Genomic DNA, 17609 nt, shown 5'->3' with positions numbered 1-17609 from the left:
ATCTGAGAGTGATAAGTACTGAAGAGAACTAAGATTGCTGATAAGAGATGGACTCGTTCCACTGAATTTGTTTGAAGATATATCAAGAACTTCGAGTTTAGTTAAGCTACTAAAACACTGAGGAAGTCGACCAATAACCTCGCTTCGACTCAAATCAAGCTCCCGTAAATTTTTCAACTGACAAAGTCCTACAATAACATGAAAGACACCTCATTCAGTAAATAATAGACTCCCAAACAGCTCATAAAAACAAATTTAATATTGTAAATAAAAACTTAAAAGTTTGATTTCTTTTTAAATACCTTGCTCTTCCAATGTTCCAGAAAATTTGTTATCGCTTAAATCCAAAGCTTGAGCTTATGGAAATCCGCAAAACCTATGATAAGACAAAAATGAGCAGAGATTGAAAATTGTTTGTTTCCAAAATATCTTTGTCGATCCGTGAAGAGAATGAGAGGTAATTTCCCAAAAAACATCAAATTATGTTATTATTACTAGAATAACTTTTTTTTTAATTACTAAAATATTTTTTATGCCTACAATGCCCTATTTTCTTTGTTAACAAAAGAAAATTACAGAAAAAAAAATTTATTGCACGTCATCAAATTTTTTTTAACGAAACAATAAAATAAGTCTGCTATAAAAAAGCTGCAATACTTGATGGCAGTTTTAATTAACTGTTGCAGATTTATTTTTTACCGAAAATTTAGTATCGTAGAATTATACCATCACATACTTTCAAAAACAAGTCTACCTCACATGATGGTAGATTTGATTACACTCGCAGATTTATTTTATGTTGGCAGACTTTTAGTGGGAGATTTGTTTCCTATGACAGCAGGTTTTGTAATATGTCGAAAGTTTTGTACTGGCATGCAGATTTATCTCGTAGACTTTTTTTATAATTTAGCAGATTTTCTTTTCATGTTATGGCAGACTTATACTTCTACGTTTACAAACAACAAACTTTCAGAATAAGTATGCTTCTAGTTACGGCATGCTTTATTCTAGTTTCCGCAGGTTTTCAAGGGATGGCAGACTTTTTCATCCAGAATCAGTTAACAACTTAATTGGTTAACTAATTAGAAGAAAAAAAATCCGGTTTGCTCTAATTAACCAAAATTTTGACCATACCTTCAACTAGTTATTAAAACTTAGATTCCATAAAACTTCTTGTTCTCCAGGTCACGATCATTTTTTGGACAAGTGACTATTTTCACGTTAATCTCAAGACCAAACCTCATGGATATTATTAACCACCGATTGGTTTGTAAGTAAATATGGTGAACCGCCTTGGCTGACCAGGTATAATTCAGCTCTTTCAGCCTCAGAATAACTCCAAAAGATGATGTTTTAATGGATTCCCATGCATCTAAACCAACTACTTCTTCCACCATCTGGAAATTAGCCAAATGACAGTTATGATTCATGCTTCCACTTTGCAATGGACATTTCTCCTCTTCATAAAGTCTTGCTGGATATTTTTTTCCACTTTTTGATGTAGTCATCCGTCTGAAAATTTGTAAAATGTAGTAAGTATTAGAAAATTTAATTTTTCCAAAAACATACAAACGACCAAGACTGAAGAACACAAACGACCCAGACGATACCCAAATTGATATCAACAAATGTACAAACGAAAAACACTTCTATCTACTCTGTATCAAAACCAAATCGAATTCATTTGATACTCAATATTAAAAAAATCGTTTGACAGAGACTAACCTTTGATGGCAAAAATAGGTGAATTAAACTGATTGATGTGGAGAGGAGCTTGTAAGAGTGTCGAAATCAACGAAAATAGGGTTCGTCACTTGGATTTTGGATTCACTTTTTCTATGTGAATCGAAGGTTTTAGTGGTTGATTAGGGTGTGGAGATGAAGAAATTGATGAGAAATCATGATGGAAACTAAAGAGAGTCGAGAGTTTGAGGATTTCACAATTTGGGGATTTAGGGTTCTTGGGGTCATGGAAGAAAAAGTTATTGTGGAGGTATTTTTTTTTTCTAAGAGGTTTCACCTTTTTTGGTCAAGTAAGAGTAGAGTAATTTTGCCTTAATTTATTTTTACTGGGAACTAATTTTTTTTAATCGATGGGGCATTTCAGTCTTAATGATACATTTTCTATCTTTTCTTTTGTGTGTTACTAGTCATTAGTCATAAAATGTGAGTTAGTAGAGGTAATTTCCCAAAAAAAATTTTATGCTAACTTTACCTGGCAAAGGGCCACTAAGCATGTTCCCGCTTAGATCTAGCAGTTTTAGATTTCTCAAATCTTTTAGTTCTGCAATACAGGTGGCCACAAAAAAAAAAGATTAATAAATGAAACTATGTTTGAGGACTGATAATATCCATCTTTATGTTTTGCCCAATGTTTTTAAACCCGACCCGGACACTGAACCGGATATCTTACCGGATAGCTGGGTCACTGGGTCGACCGCGGGTCACTGCGGGTTAATAAATAAATTAATTTTATTATATAATAATCTATTAGCTATGAAAATAAATATACAAAAACTAAAGTTTAATATTTTTTAAATATTTTTTAAAACATAAAATAATAGTTTGGATACGTATATATTTTCTGTTTAAAAAGTATTTAGAAAATATTTAATTTAATTTTGATATTTTTATTTTTATTTGACATATAAAATATCAAAAAATAGTTTAGATTATTTAAATTTTTCTGTAACAAAGTAAGAGTTATGACATCTAAAAAAATCAAGATATAAGATTCATAAATATTTAAATTTCTAATGTGAATAATAAAGTAAACTTCAAATTCAAAATAAACCAAAAGTAAAAGATCATTGTAATAAATTGTCAATATCATAAATAAACTAACACCAAATCACATCAACTAATGGTTTTCTCTACCATTGTTGACTTCATTTTCTTCAAGTGACATAGTGAAATCTTCATCAAAATCTAAAAATCACAGATATAAAACTGAAAAGGGAAAACCTAACTCTTTTTTTTTGTCAGCATCTAACTTCTTAATTGGAAACTTAGAATATAAAACATAATCTAAAAACTAAAAAAAATGACGTAAAAGGTATTTATTGGTTCAAATGGTGGTTCAACCGGTATCGGATTCCGAGTTTTAGTGAATTTTTGCGGGTTTTTGTGGGTTTTTAAATAAAGCCCAAACCAGATTTTTTTGGATTACCGGGTTTACCGGTTCAACCGCGGATCCGGATCGGGTTTCAAAACACTGGTTTTTCCATTAGTAAAAACAAGAACTGGGCGTACCTTTTATCGGAAAAAGACCTTTCATATTACAAAAAAAAAAAAAAGACCTTTCATATTATTACCATGAAGAATCAAAGTTTTAAGCGGTGAAGCAGCATTCAGAAAGACACTGTTATTGACGAAGTTGTGACTTAGGTTCCGAATGGTAAAAGCAGATCAAGCAGTGCAGATCAAGCAGATCATGCAGATCAAGCAGGACAAGTGCAGATCAAGCGGATCATGCAGGAGAGATGCAGATCAAGCAGAACAAGTTATGTTTCAAAGTTATGAATGGCAAAAGCAGTTCAAAAGTGCAGATCATATATTGAAACAATAAAGATTACACCAAAATATCAAAACACATAATAAAAAATACATAAACAAAGGTAAAATAATTTAATGATTTGCCCATAACATATCGGCAATGTTGTCTCTAATGTTTGTCATATGATCTCCATCAGCCATATTTGCTGTTTCCATGTCACTTATTTCATTTTCAGAATCTTCGTTGCTGGTATTTGTATGTCCCATTTCTTCAACAAAATCTTCATCAAAATAATTTGAAATTCTGATAAAATTATGCAATCCCATTGTAGCACTTACCACTCTTTTTTGAACTGCGATATCATATCTCGGAAATTCACTCAAAATCCTCCATTTCTTCTTCCAAACTCCAAATGTCCTTTCAATAACGGAACGTAGAGATGCATGACATCGATTAAACAGTTCTTGTTTATTCTTAGGAGGAGGACCATTGTTGAAATGAGACATGTGATACCTAATAACACCATTCCGAGAAGATCTATATGGAGCCAAAAAACCTTGCTTATTCGGATACCCAGAATCAGCTACATAATACTTGTCTCCTGGAGGCAAAGGAAAATCAGAATCACCGTCTTGTGCCATCGTGAGAACTGCTGTATCGTGACATGATCCGAGTGCTCCATTCCAAACATATGTAAACAACATATTGAGATCACATATCGCCATGATGTTAAATGATGTCCTATCATGTCGATTCCAGTACATTCCTTGTAGTTCAGGCTTCACTTTAACACATACATGAACTCCATCCACAGCTCCTACAAATCCACTAAAATATGGCCAATATCTTCTGTCCATTTGCAGCCTTTCAGGAATTCGAAGTAGTTCTCGTCTTGTTGGAGTCTTAACATAATCACAAGCAAGTAACTCTGTCGCCCTAAGAACTTCAAAAAATTTTCTATTCACTGTCTCTTGTGTCCGTCCAAACCGTAATCCAACATCTCTTTGAACTTCATTGTGCCCACAAATTCGCAAAAACATTGCCACACTCTCTTCAATGCTAACATTAAGAGTGGGATGTAAACCATATTTTGATTCCAATATGACACATAAAGATCTGAAAACACCAAGAGACATTCGTAGTAACTGAAGACACGCAGCATCATCTTCCTGTAGTCGACGCCAAATATTTCTCCATCCTAAACCACCATCGGTTTGAGGTGCTCCTCTTTCAAAGAAACGATTGTAATAACTCAATGATGGTTGAATTATTAACTCTTCAAACTGCTCATTTTCTAAATTCCATAACTCAAGTCTTTCATCGTGATTTAGACTGTGGGGATTTTGTGATCGCAACTGACATATACGAAAAGCCTGAAAATTTTAACCACAAAATAAAAAATTAAATCAATGAGAAATATCCTTAATCAAAAATACAATACATAACAGACATTACAAAAGAAAATATAAAACAAAACATAACGACTACAAACAAAGCACGAATCTTATTAAGCTAGTTATCCGATGTGGAATCACTTTCTTGTGTTTCATTTAGATTTAGTCCTCGTTCAGTTCCCCAGATATTGAATAATCCTCCTCGTCTTCGTGGACGTGATGCTTTACTTGTAGAAGCATAGTTTGTGAATTCTGGTGAAACTCCTCTGATAACATTCTCGGAAACAGGAACTTCCTTTTGAGGCGCACCCCATTGTGGAAAAGGTTGTGTACCCCACTGCGGAACATTTGGCGGTGTACCCCATTGTGGAGCATTTGGCGGTGGACCCCACTGCGGAGCATTTGAAGGTGAACTCCATTGCGGCGCATTTGGCGGTGTTCCCCATTGCGGGGCACTTGGAGGTGTTCCCCATTGTTGAAAACCAGAATTCCATTGCCCACAAGTTGGACTACCAAACTTTTGGCCAGATTCTAACCGCTTTCCCACGAATTCGCCGTCCGGTGTATATCCACTAAGAGCTTGTAAAAACTTCAACTTATCTTATGTGGTTCTTTCGGCTCTGTCAATAAAGTACTTACGCCAAAATCTTTCTTCTTTAAATGCATGAATGCACGCCCAATAGAAATTGGTGTCATTTGGAAGATCCATTGATTCGAATATCTTCACCGCATTATCGAATTCATTGTAATCATCTTCATCAAAAGAATTTGGACGTAGTTGTTGCAAACTTTGGCGCTGAAACTCTCTAAAGCCCGTCATCGTATCTGTCAGAGTTGTCTCGAATGATTGTTTTCTACGACTTCCTTGGGATCCACTCCTGGCAGCGATCCGGGAGGTTCCTGCACCTCTTTGTGAACTACTTCCACGCCTTAGTCCACTTCGTTGTTGAACTCTAGAAGTAGGAATCTGAAAATGATCAGCAGCTGGTGAAGAATTCTGACGCAAATTCTCACGGGTGAACTGATTTGAATGACGCATTTCATCATCAATATTAACGCGATAGACTTCTTCGCTTTCTTGTGTCTCCTGGACCTGAGTGTCTTGCATATCACCGCCATATGTTTCAGTTTCATCATTATTTTGACCATCATTCAGCAACTCTTCTCTTCTTTGGTGCAAGGAGTATTGAGATTGTGATTGGACGTCGTATAATACGAAACATCGTTGCATCACATCCCAAAGCTCCGGTGGTTTTCGTTTAAATGATTTTACAATCCTATCTACCTGTTAATAAGATTATGTAGTTTTTAGCTTACAAATATTATAGATATGTTATTTTTTAAATATATTTTGGTTGTAATGGATATTGTTTGTACTTACTTCACGATCTTTCCACCATGAATCAGACGCAGATATCACAGATGTCGTAGGATCAACCGAAATACCCGTAGAATTTTTCATTAGATGCTTGTACTTTTTGTATTTTCTTTTCAGCTGATCAAGTTTTTCTTTGAAGAACCGGTAGTTTACGCTGATATTATACATTTGGTTGAACTTAGCAACGACAAACTCTTTACCGGCGGATGTAGGATCTTTGAAACGATAATCGCTCATGGAAATCGCTCGATCGTACAACTCAATAAATACTCGTTCTCGGTTAGGATTCCATTTAAAATTGTCTTCCCTCTATAAATTTACACAATTTTGAATCATTTTATTTTAGTATTTATTAACTATTCTAAAACGTTAAAAAAATAATATATAATTACCCGTACTGACGTTTCAGTAGGTAGATTTATATCTTCTTCATCAGAAAATGTTGTACTTTGTCGATGATTTGACGTCATATCTACAATTTTAAAATTTTATAAATAATATTAGATCGATCTAATTAGGAACTATCTTTATAAGCAAAACATGAAAACATAGATTTAAAATCAGTTTGATAGTTAAACATGCATGTGGATTTTGGTAGATATCAAAGACCGTTGGAATCAAGAATAGCACATGATTTCCTAAAATGATCTCCAAGTTGATATTTAAATTTAACCATAAAATCTATATTAAAAAAATGGAGATGTTTATATTGATTTTATAATACAAAATCATTTTTTCGTACAAAATCATATTAATTTATGACTGATAAATTTAGAAATAATATCTTAATAATAAATGTATTACTTTCTAAAAAAATAATTATAATGTCATCTATATTTATTTGTTTTTTATTTTCGGTTTTACATTTTATGTGAATTAAAATGTAACACATATCTTTTTCCAATTGATACAAGTATAAAGTATTATACTAATAATTTACATGTATATGTTTTACATTGAAAATATATTTTTCAAAATATCTCTCTTTTTATATATACTTTCAATTTTTAATAGGTTGAATTAAAATATGACACATTTTCTCTTTTCAGTTAATATATATATATATATATATATATATAGTTATATTATTTTTTTACATGCATAAAATATAGCTTAAACTCTAAAATAAAACGTTCAAAAAAACCAAAATGTATCATATATATAGAGAGTTTTCCAAATAAATATTCTTATTACGATATATTATATTTGAACAAAAATAATTAATATAATTAATTAAATATAAATAACAATAACAATAAAAAGTAATTTACCTTATGTTGGAGAGAATTGAGGCACAACACTATTAGCAGAGGATAGCACAAATCTACGACAGTCTTTTTTAACTTCCACCCTACATCACAAGAGTTTTTCGATTAATAATTGAAACTAATATAAATAAATAGATACAATTTAACAAAATGAAAATAAAAGATAATATAACCTTAAGCTAGACAAAATGAATATTGCACAACACAGCCTAACCAGTACACACAACACAAACTACTGCACTTTTGTTTTAATTTCCATAATACAGAACACAACACGAGAGTTTCATTTTTATTGTCTAAGGATTTTTTTTTGGGTGACCGGATGTGTGAGAACTAGTAATTCGTAATGATTGAGGTACAACACAAGACAACACAAAGTTATAGCACCTTTTTTATCTTCCACCTTACAAACAAGAATTTTTTCCAATTAACTATACTATATTTTCAATTATAATTATTATTTATTTACATGCATATTTTATAGATTAAAACTCTAAAATATAAATGTTCAAAAAACTATAAAATTTATATCAGACATATAGAGTTTTCGAATTTCATATACTATATTTTCAATTTTAATATATTATATTTGACAAAAACTAATACATATATGTATATATATATTTATATTTATATAATTACGTAAATATAATAAAACTAAATTAAAAATTATTATTACCTTAAGCTGAAAATAATGATTGAGGCACAAGACAGCACAAAGTTAATGCACCTTCTTTTTTTATCTCCCACCCTACAACACAAGATTCTTTTTCTAATTAACTATACTATATTTTGAATTATTAATATATGTATTATATATGTGATCAAATTAATATATATGAATGAAACTTACTGTAAGAATGAATGAAGCTTACGACAGTACTAGTATAAAAGAACTACAACACTATTTTTTCTAAGAATGGTAGTGTACATAATTTTTTTGGTTGTCTAGAACCTCTTTTAATCGAAGAAGTATGAAACTACGTATGTTCTTACTCTCTTTATTTATAAGTGGTGAATTATTAATATTTTCAGAATTAATTTAATTTTATTAAAAAATTCTATTGGATGAAAAAATGGTGGAATCCGTGAACTGCATCAAAAGTTGAGAGGGTAGAAGGACATGCAGATCATCTGCTTTTACATAGATAAAGACAAAAAAAGTTACCATTGGGCAGGTCTCCTGCTTTTCTTTTCTGGAAAAGTTAAAAACTGTGATTGGCTGTGGCAGTACAAAAAATACTAATGTGCAGGACATCTGCTAACGATCTGCCTCACCATTCACACTCTTAGATCAAGGATCTCAAGCTTTTTCAATTTCCCAAGGCTTTTATAACCTACAAAACAAAACCCAATAAAATTTTGAAATGTGTAGATAGAAAGTTAGCCACAGAGATGAAAAAAAACTGAATCCAGAGATATACCATGGATATTATCGAACCAGCCTGTGGAGTTGAAATAATCTAAATTTAGAGTCTTTAGTTCTCGAAAAGGATAGAGCAATGAAAGATTTAGCAGGGGACGAACGGTGTATGTAGAATTCAAGAAGAGGCCAACCACACTTCCAGTTGTAAAATTACACTTGACTCTGTCCCATTGGCAGCAGTCGCTGTCCGTGTCATTAGGCCAATCATACGGAAACTCGGAGTTGACATAGGCATTCAGCTCTAACAATCCCTTCCTTTCCTTCTCGATGCAACTTCTATATCCATGCATCTGCAGGGAAACTACAATAACCCATGTTGTGAAGAAAAATCGAGGTACAGAGAACACCAACATGTTTGTGAGAATCTAATAAACAAGGGAATAGAGTTTGTAGTTCTACAACACACATGAGAACTCCTTTAGATTATACCCATCTTCAAGTCATTTGACTTGTGGTAAGGATATTGCTGAATGATGACATAATGAGTGGGAAATCAACACGAACAAATCTTGAGTATCTTTGTTATTTAATTAGATCGTTATCTCCAAGGAGGTTTTGGCGGAAGACTTTAACTTCTCCCCCTTTTATATATAGGTTTAAGGATACACATGATTATCTTTGGAAGAGTTGTACAAACAAAAAGTTATAGTTATGTTACTTATGTACAAAAAGGTATTTTTGGAGACTGATGATGTGGAAATCTGCTTTGTATATGAGTTTTACAAATCAAAATTCGCAGGTACTCAATTTTCTAAAATTCAAACATATATGTATATATATACGGGACACTGGCATCTGCGATGATACTACCATGACGTCGACCTATGGTGCAAAGAAAACCTGCGATACGGACAACATCGGCGCCTGCCCTGACGTGACATCCAATAATTCAAAAACATTGAGAAATGTTGGATGGAACCGAAACTTTCAGCTCTACACCAAAATCTTTTATTTCTAACTGATCCAACACAGACTTGGGAAATTATTGCCCCTTTAAATACTTATGATGATGAAAGGCTCCAAGCACATTCTTGCTCTCCTTCCACGTAAGGCCGGCGCCAGACAACATCAATATTTTGCAAACTTTTCTGACAAAATGAAGGAAAAGACACTACTAAAAGGGAAAATGGGTAAAATCAACAAACATTATATTCGATTAAAGACAAAGAATCAATGTAAGATGTAGAATTTCAGCAAATCTTGCTAATTATAACTGCACCTTTGTGAAAAGATTGTCTATGTACTATTATTAGGCATGAGCATTTCAGGTATCGGTTCAGTTTGATTCGAGCATTTCGGGTATAAGATAGTTCAGATAGAGGACTAAAGGATCCATTTACTACCTGACCTATTTTTGGTTCGGCTCAGATAATAAAACTAAGAACCGCAAAATATCCAAAAATTCAGGGTAAAATATCAAATAATTACGATGATTTAGGTTAAATTTTTGAATATCTCGGATTAATTTGGATATTTCTAATAAAACTATCCAAATACTTTCAAATAGTTTCAGATACTTTCAGATAGTTTGGATATTTTTTAATTATTTAGTTATTTTCAAATAATTTTGGATACTTTTAATAAATTTTTAAATTATAAATATATATTTAGTTATGCTATATGAATATATAATTAATATTTTATATATTCGGGTATCTGTTCGGTTCTCGGTTTATTTTGGTTATTTCAGATATAGAAATATAGAAACCGTTCGGGTATTGAAGGGTTTCGTTTTGGTTCCCGTTTCAGGTAATTTGGTTCGATTCTGGTACGGTTCTTTGGTTCCGTATTTTTGCCTAGGCCTAACTATTATAATAAAGATTAAGCCATTTATATTTCATTTTAGAGGTGATTTTAGTTTATCTTCATCTCCAATGTATATATCTATATTTTCTTCTAAAATATAGATCTCTATAATAGAGCTGGTTTTGCTCCAATGTATGACTCTATAATGAGTTCATCTATTTTAGAGAAACATACAGAGGAATACTACTTTTTGTCTTTATATTTAGTGATGGTAATAACATTTTTCTATATTTTCATTTATAAATAGGGAAACTCTATTATAAAGGTGATTATAAATGTGTACATTGGAGCAAATCTACCTCAGTAATAAAGATTTTCTATTTTAGAAAAATATTGAGATGTAAATAGAGGTAGATTAGAGATGATCTAAATGACGAAGTAGGTATTCTGAATGATACAAGGTTGGAACGACGAGATATGTGGACAACACGCCATGGTGATGATGGAGTGATGACACTGGATGATAACCCATAACAACCGCCAGATGATGCTGGAGAGACGGCACAGATTGATAATTCTGAATGGCGATGTTAGCGAGACGAAGCAGAATGATAACGTGGGAGTAACACCATACGACGGCACCAGTTATGCTGCCACAATAACAATTTTGGAAACTGACGTCAGACTGACACCATCAGAATAATAACGCTGGATGGTGAATCCAGAGTGATGCTTCATGGGATAACACTGCTGGATAGCAACGTCGTCAAAGTGATGACGCCAGCATAATAGTGCATCTCGACGGAGGCACATGACGCTGCATCTCGCCGGAGGCACATGAGGGCGCATCTCGCCGGAGGCACATGACAGCGCATCTTGCCGGAGGCACATGACCGCTAGGCTCATGACCTTCTACATCTCCTGATGAGACTTTTATAAAATTACATTCTACTTGTCTCTTTAAAAAGTGTTTCTATTTCAATGAAGTGACTATATTTGTAGAGAAAGTGATGGATTATTCATTTTGAGTCGGACTTTTTTCTTTTCATAATGGACCAATGTAGGTGGAGCTATGTGGGGGTCGAAAGTCCATCTTCAACAATAGTTATCCTTGAGTTTGGTTAAAGAATGATGTTAGTGAATCGAATTATAGAAAGAAAAAACGTTGGTTCGGCGTGATTCAAGATTAGCCAGATTTCGCAAGATTTGATTATATGTGATAATACTATTTTCGTGACATGTTGTGACCTGACAGGGAAAATATGATTTACTCTACTGATAAAATTCAATGTTCAACAAACACGGAATTGTTATTTACCTGTAGACATTTTTTTATAGATGAATCTTCAAACACAATGAGCGCAAAATTTTGATACATCTATTAGTTTCAAGAAAAAAAATGTTTACACATCAAAATGGTTGTTCATAGAAAAACAACAACGAAGACAATGAGCATTTAATATTTATACTAATAATGAAAAAGGGGTCAAAAGAAGAATCGAACCAGAGTTTCATGAGTTCATTGCCTGAAACTTACCATTTGAGATATTGGTTTTATATAGTAAACAACCACAATTAAATGATTTTACATTTATAGGGTGTCATGTGACACCATTCCTTTTTTAGTGGATTCACCCCTATAATGAGCTATGGATGGTAATTAAGTAGAAGATGATTCCCTCATACAAACTTCTTTAGTTGTGATAGATGAAAAACTGAGTGTAATCTTTGACCATTAATTCGGAAGTTGCAGACGATACACCATTTTTCCATGTTTTTCTAGTGTCTTGTATGGCCCATAGTACTTAGAGCAAAGCTTCTATGAAGTGAGAATCACCACTGATTGCTGCCTATGAGGCTGCAAATTCAAGAAAACCCAGTCACCAATTTTAAAACTTCTTTCACTTCTATGAGAAACAGTCATCTGCTACATACAATGTTGAACCCTGAGTAGATGAAATTTCTAAAATACCAGCGGACTTTGTCTATACCTCTGTTCTAAAACTCGGCCGAGTTAGCGAGTCAACTCCCGGAAAATCGCTGAACGGTTGAGTACCGTGGCAAGTTAGAGCAATTCGGCCAAAAAATCGGAGTTCCTAAAATGTCTTACAATTTCACTCGTTTTAACCTACAAAACAACTAATCTACATAAGATTCATGAAGTTTACTTGAAAACAACAAAAAAAACAAAGAAATCGATCTAAAACTCGTAAAAATTGGAACAGCCGTCGAGTTTTTGTTGCAGAAAACCTAGAAAACCTAATGAAGAAAATGCTAAGTAAATGATAAATTTACCCCTCATTTAAGTTATAGCTAAAAAATGGCAAAAAGCCATCATCCTTGCTCAAGTCGGGTTGCTAAGTAATTAAAACATCCCTTAACCGCTACACCAAGTGAACTTCTTTGGACTTTTCACCAATACACCATATAAAATCGAAAATAAATCGCCGATTAATCCCCACAAAATCTTCGATTTTTTCATTCGGCGCTAAGCCCAGCCCGAGCGTACGAGGAAAGCACAGCGAGTTTCCGAACAGGGGTCCATACACACCTTCATATGGAGTGATAATGGTAGATGAATGATAGTTGGTGGTATATCTAAATTCTGTTAATTGTAGCCATTTACTCCACATATAAATATAAGGCTTACCACTCGTCATGCATCTAAGGTAAGTTTCCAAACATCTATCAACCACCTCAGTTATCCCATCATTCTGAGGATGATAAGCTGTAAACATATTCAGAGAACAACCTTGCAACTTGCATAGTTCTTGCCATAAATCACTGAGGAAGATTACATCTCTGTCACTGACAACGGAAGGAGGAAATCAGTGCCATTTGAAAACATTGTCCAAGAATGTTTGAGCGACAAAATTGACAGTAAAAGGGTGAGACGAAAGCACAAAACGACCAGCTTTGCTCAGTCTGTTGACCACAAATATCACCGTCTTACCAAACGAGTTTGGTAAACCATCAGTGAAATTCATTGAAATATCAATCCAAACTGTTCTTAGGATAGGGAGAGGCTGTAATAAATTCGGACTCGCAATGTCATATTTGCATCTCTGACAAAATACACAACTTCTCAAATACATATGTATACCTTTTGCTAACTCTTTCCAGTAAAACAGACCTTTCACCATGTAAGACCCGGCTTCTAAGCCAAATGAAGTTCTTACTGCTTGACCATTAAGTGGTCTAAGCCAATCAGTCCATTTAAGGTCTTATTCTTTAAAACATTCAGTCCAGTCATTCTATTATTCATTGTTTAGAGTCAATATGAATAATTTAGATAGATAGGATAAACTGATTTCTTTATTTATAAAACAAAAGATTCAATACAATTGTTGAGGTTGCATAATAAGCTACTATAATGTTTGATCCTAAACCAGTCTATCACCCTACCCATCTTCCTTGGCTTTGAGTCTTCATGGTTAAGACAATTCTTTCCCACAATCACCTTTGGTTCCTGAAACCAACATAATCATAAGCAAACTAACGATAGCTTAGTGAGTTCGGTTTCTATCATGCATCTTACATTCAGATTGTTTCTAAGTCTAACATGAGTTTCCCATTTATAAATATTGACTTATTTAGTCACTTATTCAAGTCAAATATGTTCAGTTTTCATATCTAGATCAACTAGCATGACCACTGAACAACCGAGTCACCCATAAATTGATTAAGCCAATCGACCATGATCTGTGATCTAACGTGTCCAGCCCTTATGACATGGATCCCTTGATCGGACCGGATTACTTCCATGGTCCATTACTCGCCCCTAAGGCTAACTCCATTGGTCAAGATGCAGAGAAAAAGAACTAAACAGTCAAGTTAGAAAGAAGAATATAACCGATTTCAACCGCTCAACCCTAGAACCGATTTGATCGATCCACTATATGGCCGATGACATAGACGGTTCATCCACTCACCTTGGATGTGTACTTAGGAGTGCCCACATCTTTCCCTTTATCCTTTGGATCCATGTTCAGATTGCTCTCAAACAACTGTTTTCGGATTTTTTTCTTAGCGTGACTCTAATCAGTTCTTCCCCTTTCCACGACCAAGTTTCTCTCTTATGTTTTGCATTCCTTTCTGATTTTTGGGTATTTTCCTACGAATTATGTGTCCAAAATCGCATCAAAAGCTTTGTATTTATAGAGAAAACTCGTCCAACTACCTCCTAGGTGAAACACATGTCCATACGCGCCTCTTCGGACAAAAACAGCCTCAACTGCTTAGCACTCTTGCCACATGTGCTAAGGCTTTGTCACCTTAGTATGGACCGATTATAATCAAACCATGCTCGACCACTGGTCCATAATTTCCCCCGAACACTCTTCCTAGCTGAGTTGAGCTTCCGCCAGCTGGTAGTTGAGCTCGGACTATCAGCTGATCTAGCTGACCTAATTTAACTGAGCTCAGACGTAAGTTCTTTCTAGGTCGGCTAACTAGTCTCACTATTTCTTTAGCTCGATCTAACTCTATTTCTTCAATTTCCTTTGTTTCCTTGTTTATGCTCAAACATGACTCAAAATAAACCCAATATTCAGACAATGAAGCATTTACCTTTGTATTTTGCAATTGGTTTTTATGTTCCCCTGTCCCATGGTATATCCCAGTGATCCTATCTAGGATCGGGGATATGACAAGTTTCCTCTAAACTATAAATCAACTGTTTTTCTTTATACCCCAAAAATTTAATAAATTATATTAATTTACATATTTTAAAAACTTCATATTTAAATAATTTATATCAATTTTAATCAAATGTGTTTTTAATTAAAATTATAAATTGTGAGATAAAATATAGATTGGATTGTAAATAGAATATATCGAGTAGACTTTTTATATGTGTCAGAATTTGCAAAGTAAAAATTATAAAAATAATTTTCTGATTTTTAATTTGTCACCTAATTTTTGTGAACTAGTGAAGAAAATGTATACTGATGTATTTCAAAATTAATTTTTAGATACATTGTTTTTTGAAAATCCTCCATATTGTGAAGCCTAATATAATGTCATTAAATTTATAGAAAAATTAAAGTAATTTTAAGGAATTAGTTGCATATTTTAAAGTGATTCCTAAAATACAATAAACTTTTGAAAATAATTTTGACATGCATAATGTAATTTTAAATCCTAATTATATGATTAGAATATAAATAAATAAATAAATATATATATATATATATATATATTAAATATTTTTTGTGAATATTTTAAGGTCTAAAAGGTATTTTTAAAATGTTTGAAAATATGTTAATTTCACGAATAATTTACATACCTATAGGAAATGGTTCTTAAAACTTTGTTCTAAAATTATTTAAAAAATAAGAGTTAAAAATTGGAAAAAAAATCAACTTTTTTATTTTAGTTGAAAAGTTATTTTATACTAGGGACTAAACTGATTATTCATTAAAATAATTTATATATGAGAAAATGACTAGGATAGCATTAAAATTTTTTTTGTCACAAATATAGCCTCTAAAAATAAAAATGACCAAAATCTATACTATATTAAAAGGGATATATGAGCTCCATTGAGCCTATCCACGTCAGCAATTAAATCAGCCAATCAGGAGACTTCCTTTTGCCACGTCAGCAAACTCTCTCCTGCGTTTTGTTTCATTTACGGTATGTATTATTTGGGCTTTCTAAATATTGAATTGTGTGGGTTTGTATAATAGTTATATTTCGACCCCCGGTTAATATGGCCCAGGCGTAAAAAAACCTTTCTCTATTGTCTTCATCGCCGCTTTCCTTTGAACCCTAATCACAGTTTCTTCGTCGAACTGCAGATCTTTGTAACGGCTTCACCTTCGTGCCATTAAACCTTGCAATTAATCACAGTTAATTCGACCTCCACTACGTCTCTTTACTCCAGAAAGTTCTATCTCTTCAGATTCTTCGGGATTATGAACCTATAATAAGCGTCTCCAGCTTGATGGTCCTCACAGATTCATCGCTCCTTCCAGCTCATAACTCATACAAAGTCCTGCAATAACGATGGCTGCTTCCCAGATCTCCCTTTCCGAGTTGAAGACATGATGTTGTACTCGAACCGTTGTCACACGCTTGCTTACTCTGATTTTGGGAAGCAAGGAATGTTTAGAAGGGGGTGAACTAATGGGCGTCGATAAGGTTTTTTGGATGATCAAGTATTTTTTTTTCCAGTTTCTGTCTTACTTCTTCGTTGTCATGTCGTCCATATTTTCGGATTCTAGCTTCTGATTACAAATATCCTTATTTTGTTGTCTTATCTCATCGAAGCATCTGTATATGTCCATCGCCTGAACACATTCCTAGAACTTCTTAGGGAGTGAGCTATGTTTGAGCTTAGTGGATTCGATGTGACTAGAAGCAACAATTATTTCAAGCTTTGTGATTCTCCTGTGGCCATCCATCTAAACGAGTTTACGAAGATGGTTGAAGTTCCTGCTGTTGCTCATCTGATTTCTACTGAGATGTTTAGGTTTCGATCTATTGAGCAACTCATGTCTTTAGCTAATACTAATGTTGAGCTTCCAGGTATGTCTTCATCTGTACTTCGTCGCTATGAATTTAATTTTTGTATTCACACATCTTATACCATTTAACCCTTCTTCTGCACCACATGTATGTCAACAAAACTTATTTATTTACTTGACTCCTTATATAAGATAGTAATAGGTAATATTGTTGATCCACAGGGTGGTGGCCACACCCCTGATGATGATATGCATTCCAAGTTCAATGTTGGTGTCTCATCTGGCGGTAATCCCGCTGAGGGTGGTGAAGACCCCATGGAACCATCTGATGCTGAGGAAACCATAGCAAGTCATGAGCACACATAATACACTTCTGAGACTGTTTATAACGTCCCACCAGATTCACCTGAAGGGAATCCACCGAAAAAGGG

At 33.6% G+C, this 17609-nt stretch overlaps 1 protein-coding gene and 1 non-coding gene across 2 annotated transcripts; both read right to left on the bottom strand.

The window, feature by feature from the left end:
* Nucleotides 1–254: 254 nt before the first annotated feature.
* Nucleotides 255–4875, bottom strand: LOC117126781 (putative nuclease HARBI1; the record flags this gene model as incomplete). Its single annotated transcript, XM_033275886.1, has 1 exon — nucleotides 255–4875. A coding segment is annotated over one exon (1248 nt), but the record flags the coding sequence as incomplete, so codon positions are not given.
* On the bottom strand, nucleotides 4864–17239 carry LOC103849021. Its single transcript, XR_004450548.1, has 3 exons — nucleotides 8705–17239; nucleotides 8216–8287; nucleotides 4864–7619 (listed from the first exon to the last, which is right to left on the bottom strand). It is a non-coding gene; the product is annotated as an uncharacterized LOC103849021 (transcript).
* Between the last annotated feature and the right edge of the window lie 370 nt (nucleotides 17240–17609).

Source organism: Brassica rapa, chromosome A01 (assembly GCF_000309985.2).
Source record: "Brassica rapa cultivar Chiifu-401-42 chromosome A01, CAAS_Brap_v3.01, whole genome shotgun sequence".
NCBI lineage: Eukaryota > Viridiplantae > Streptophyta > Magnoliopsida > Brassicales > Brassicaceae > Brassica > Brassica rapa.
This window is presented reverse-complemented; position numbering and strand designations above follow the sequence as displayed.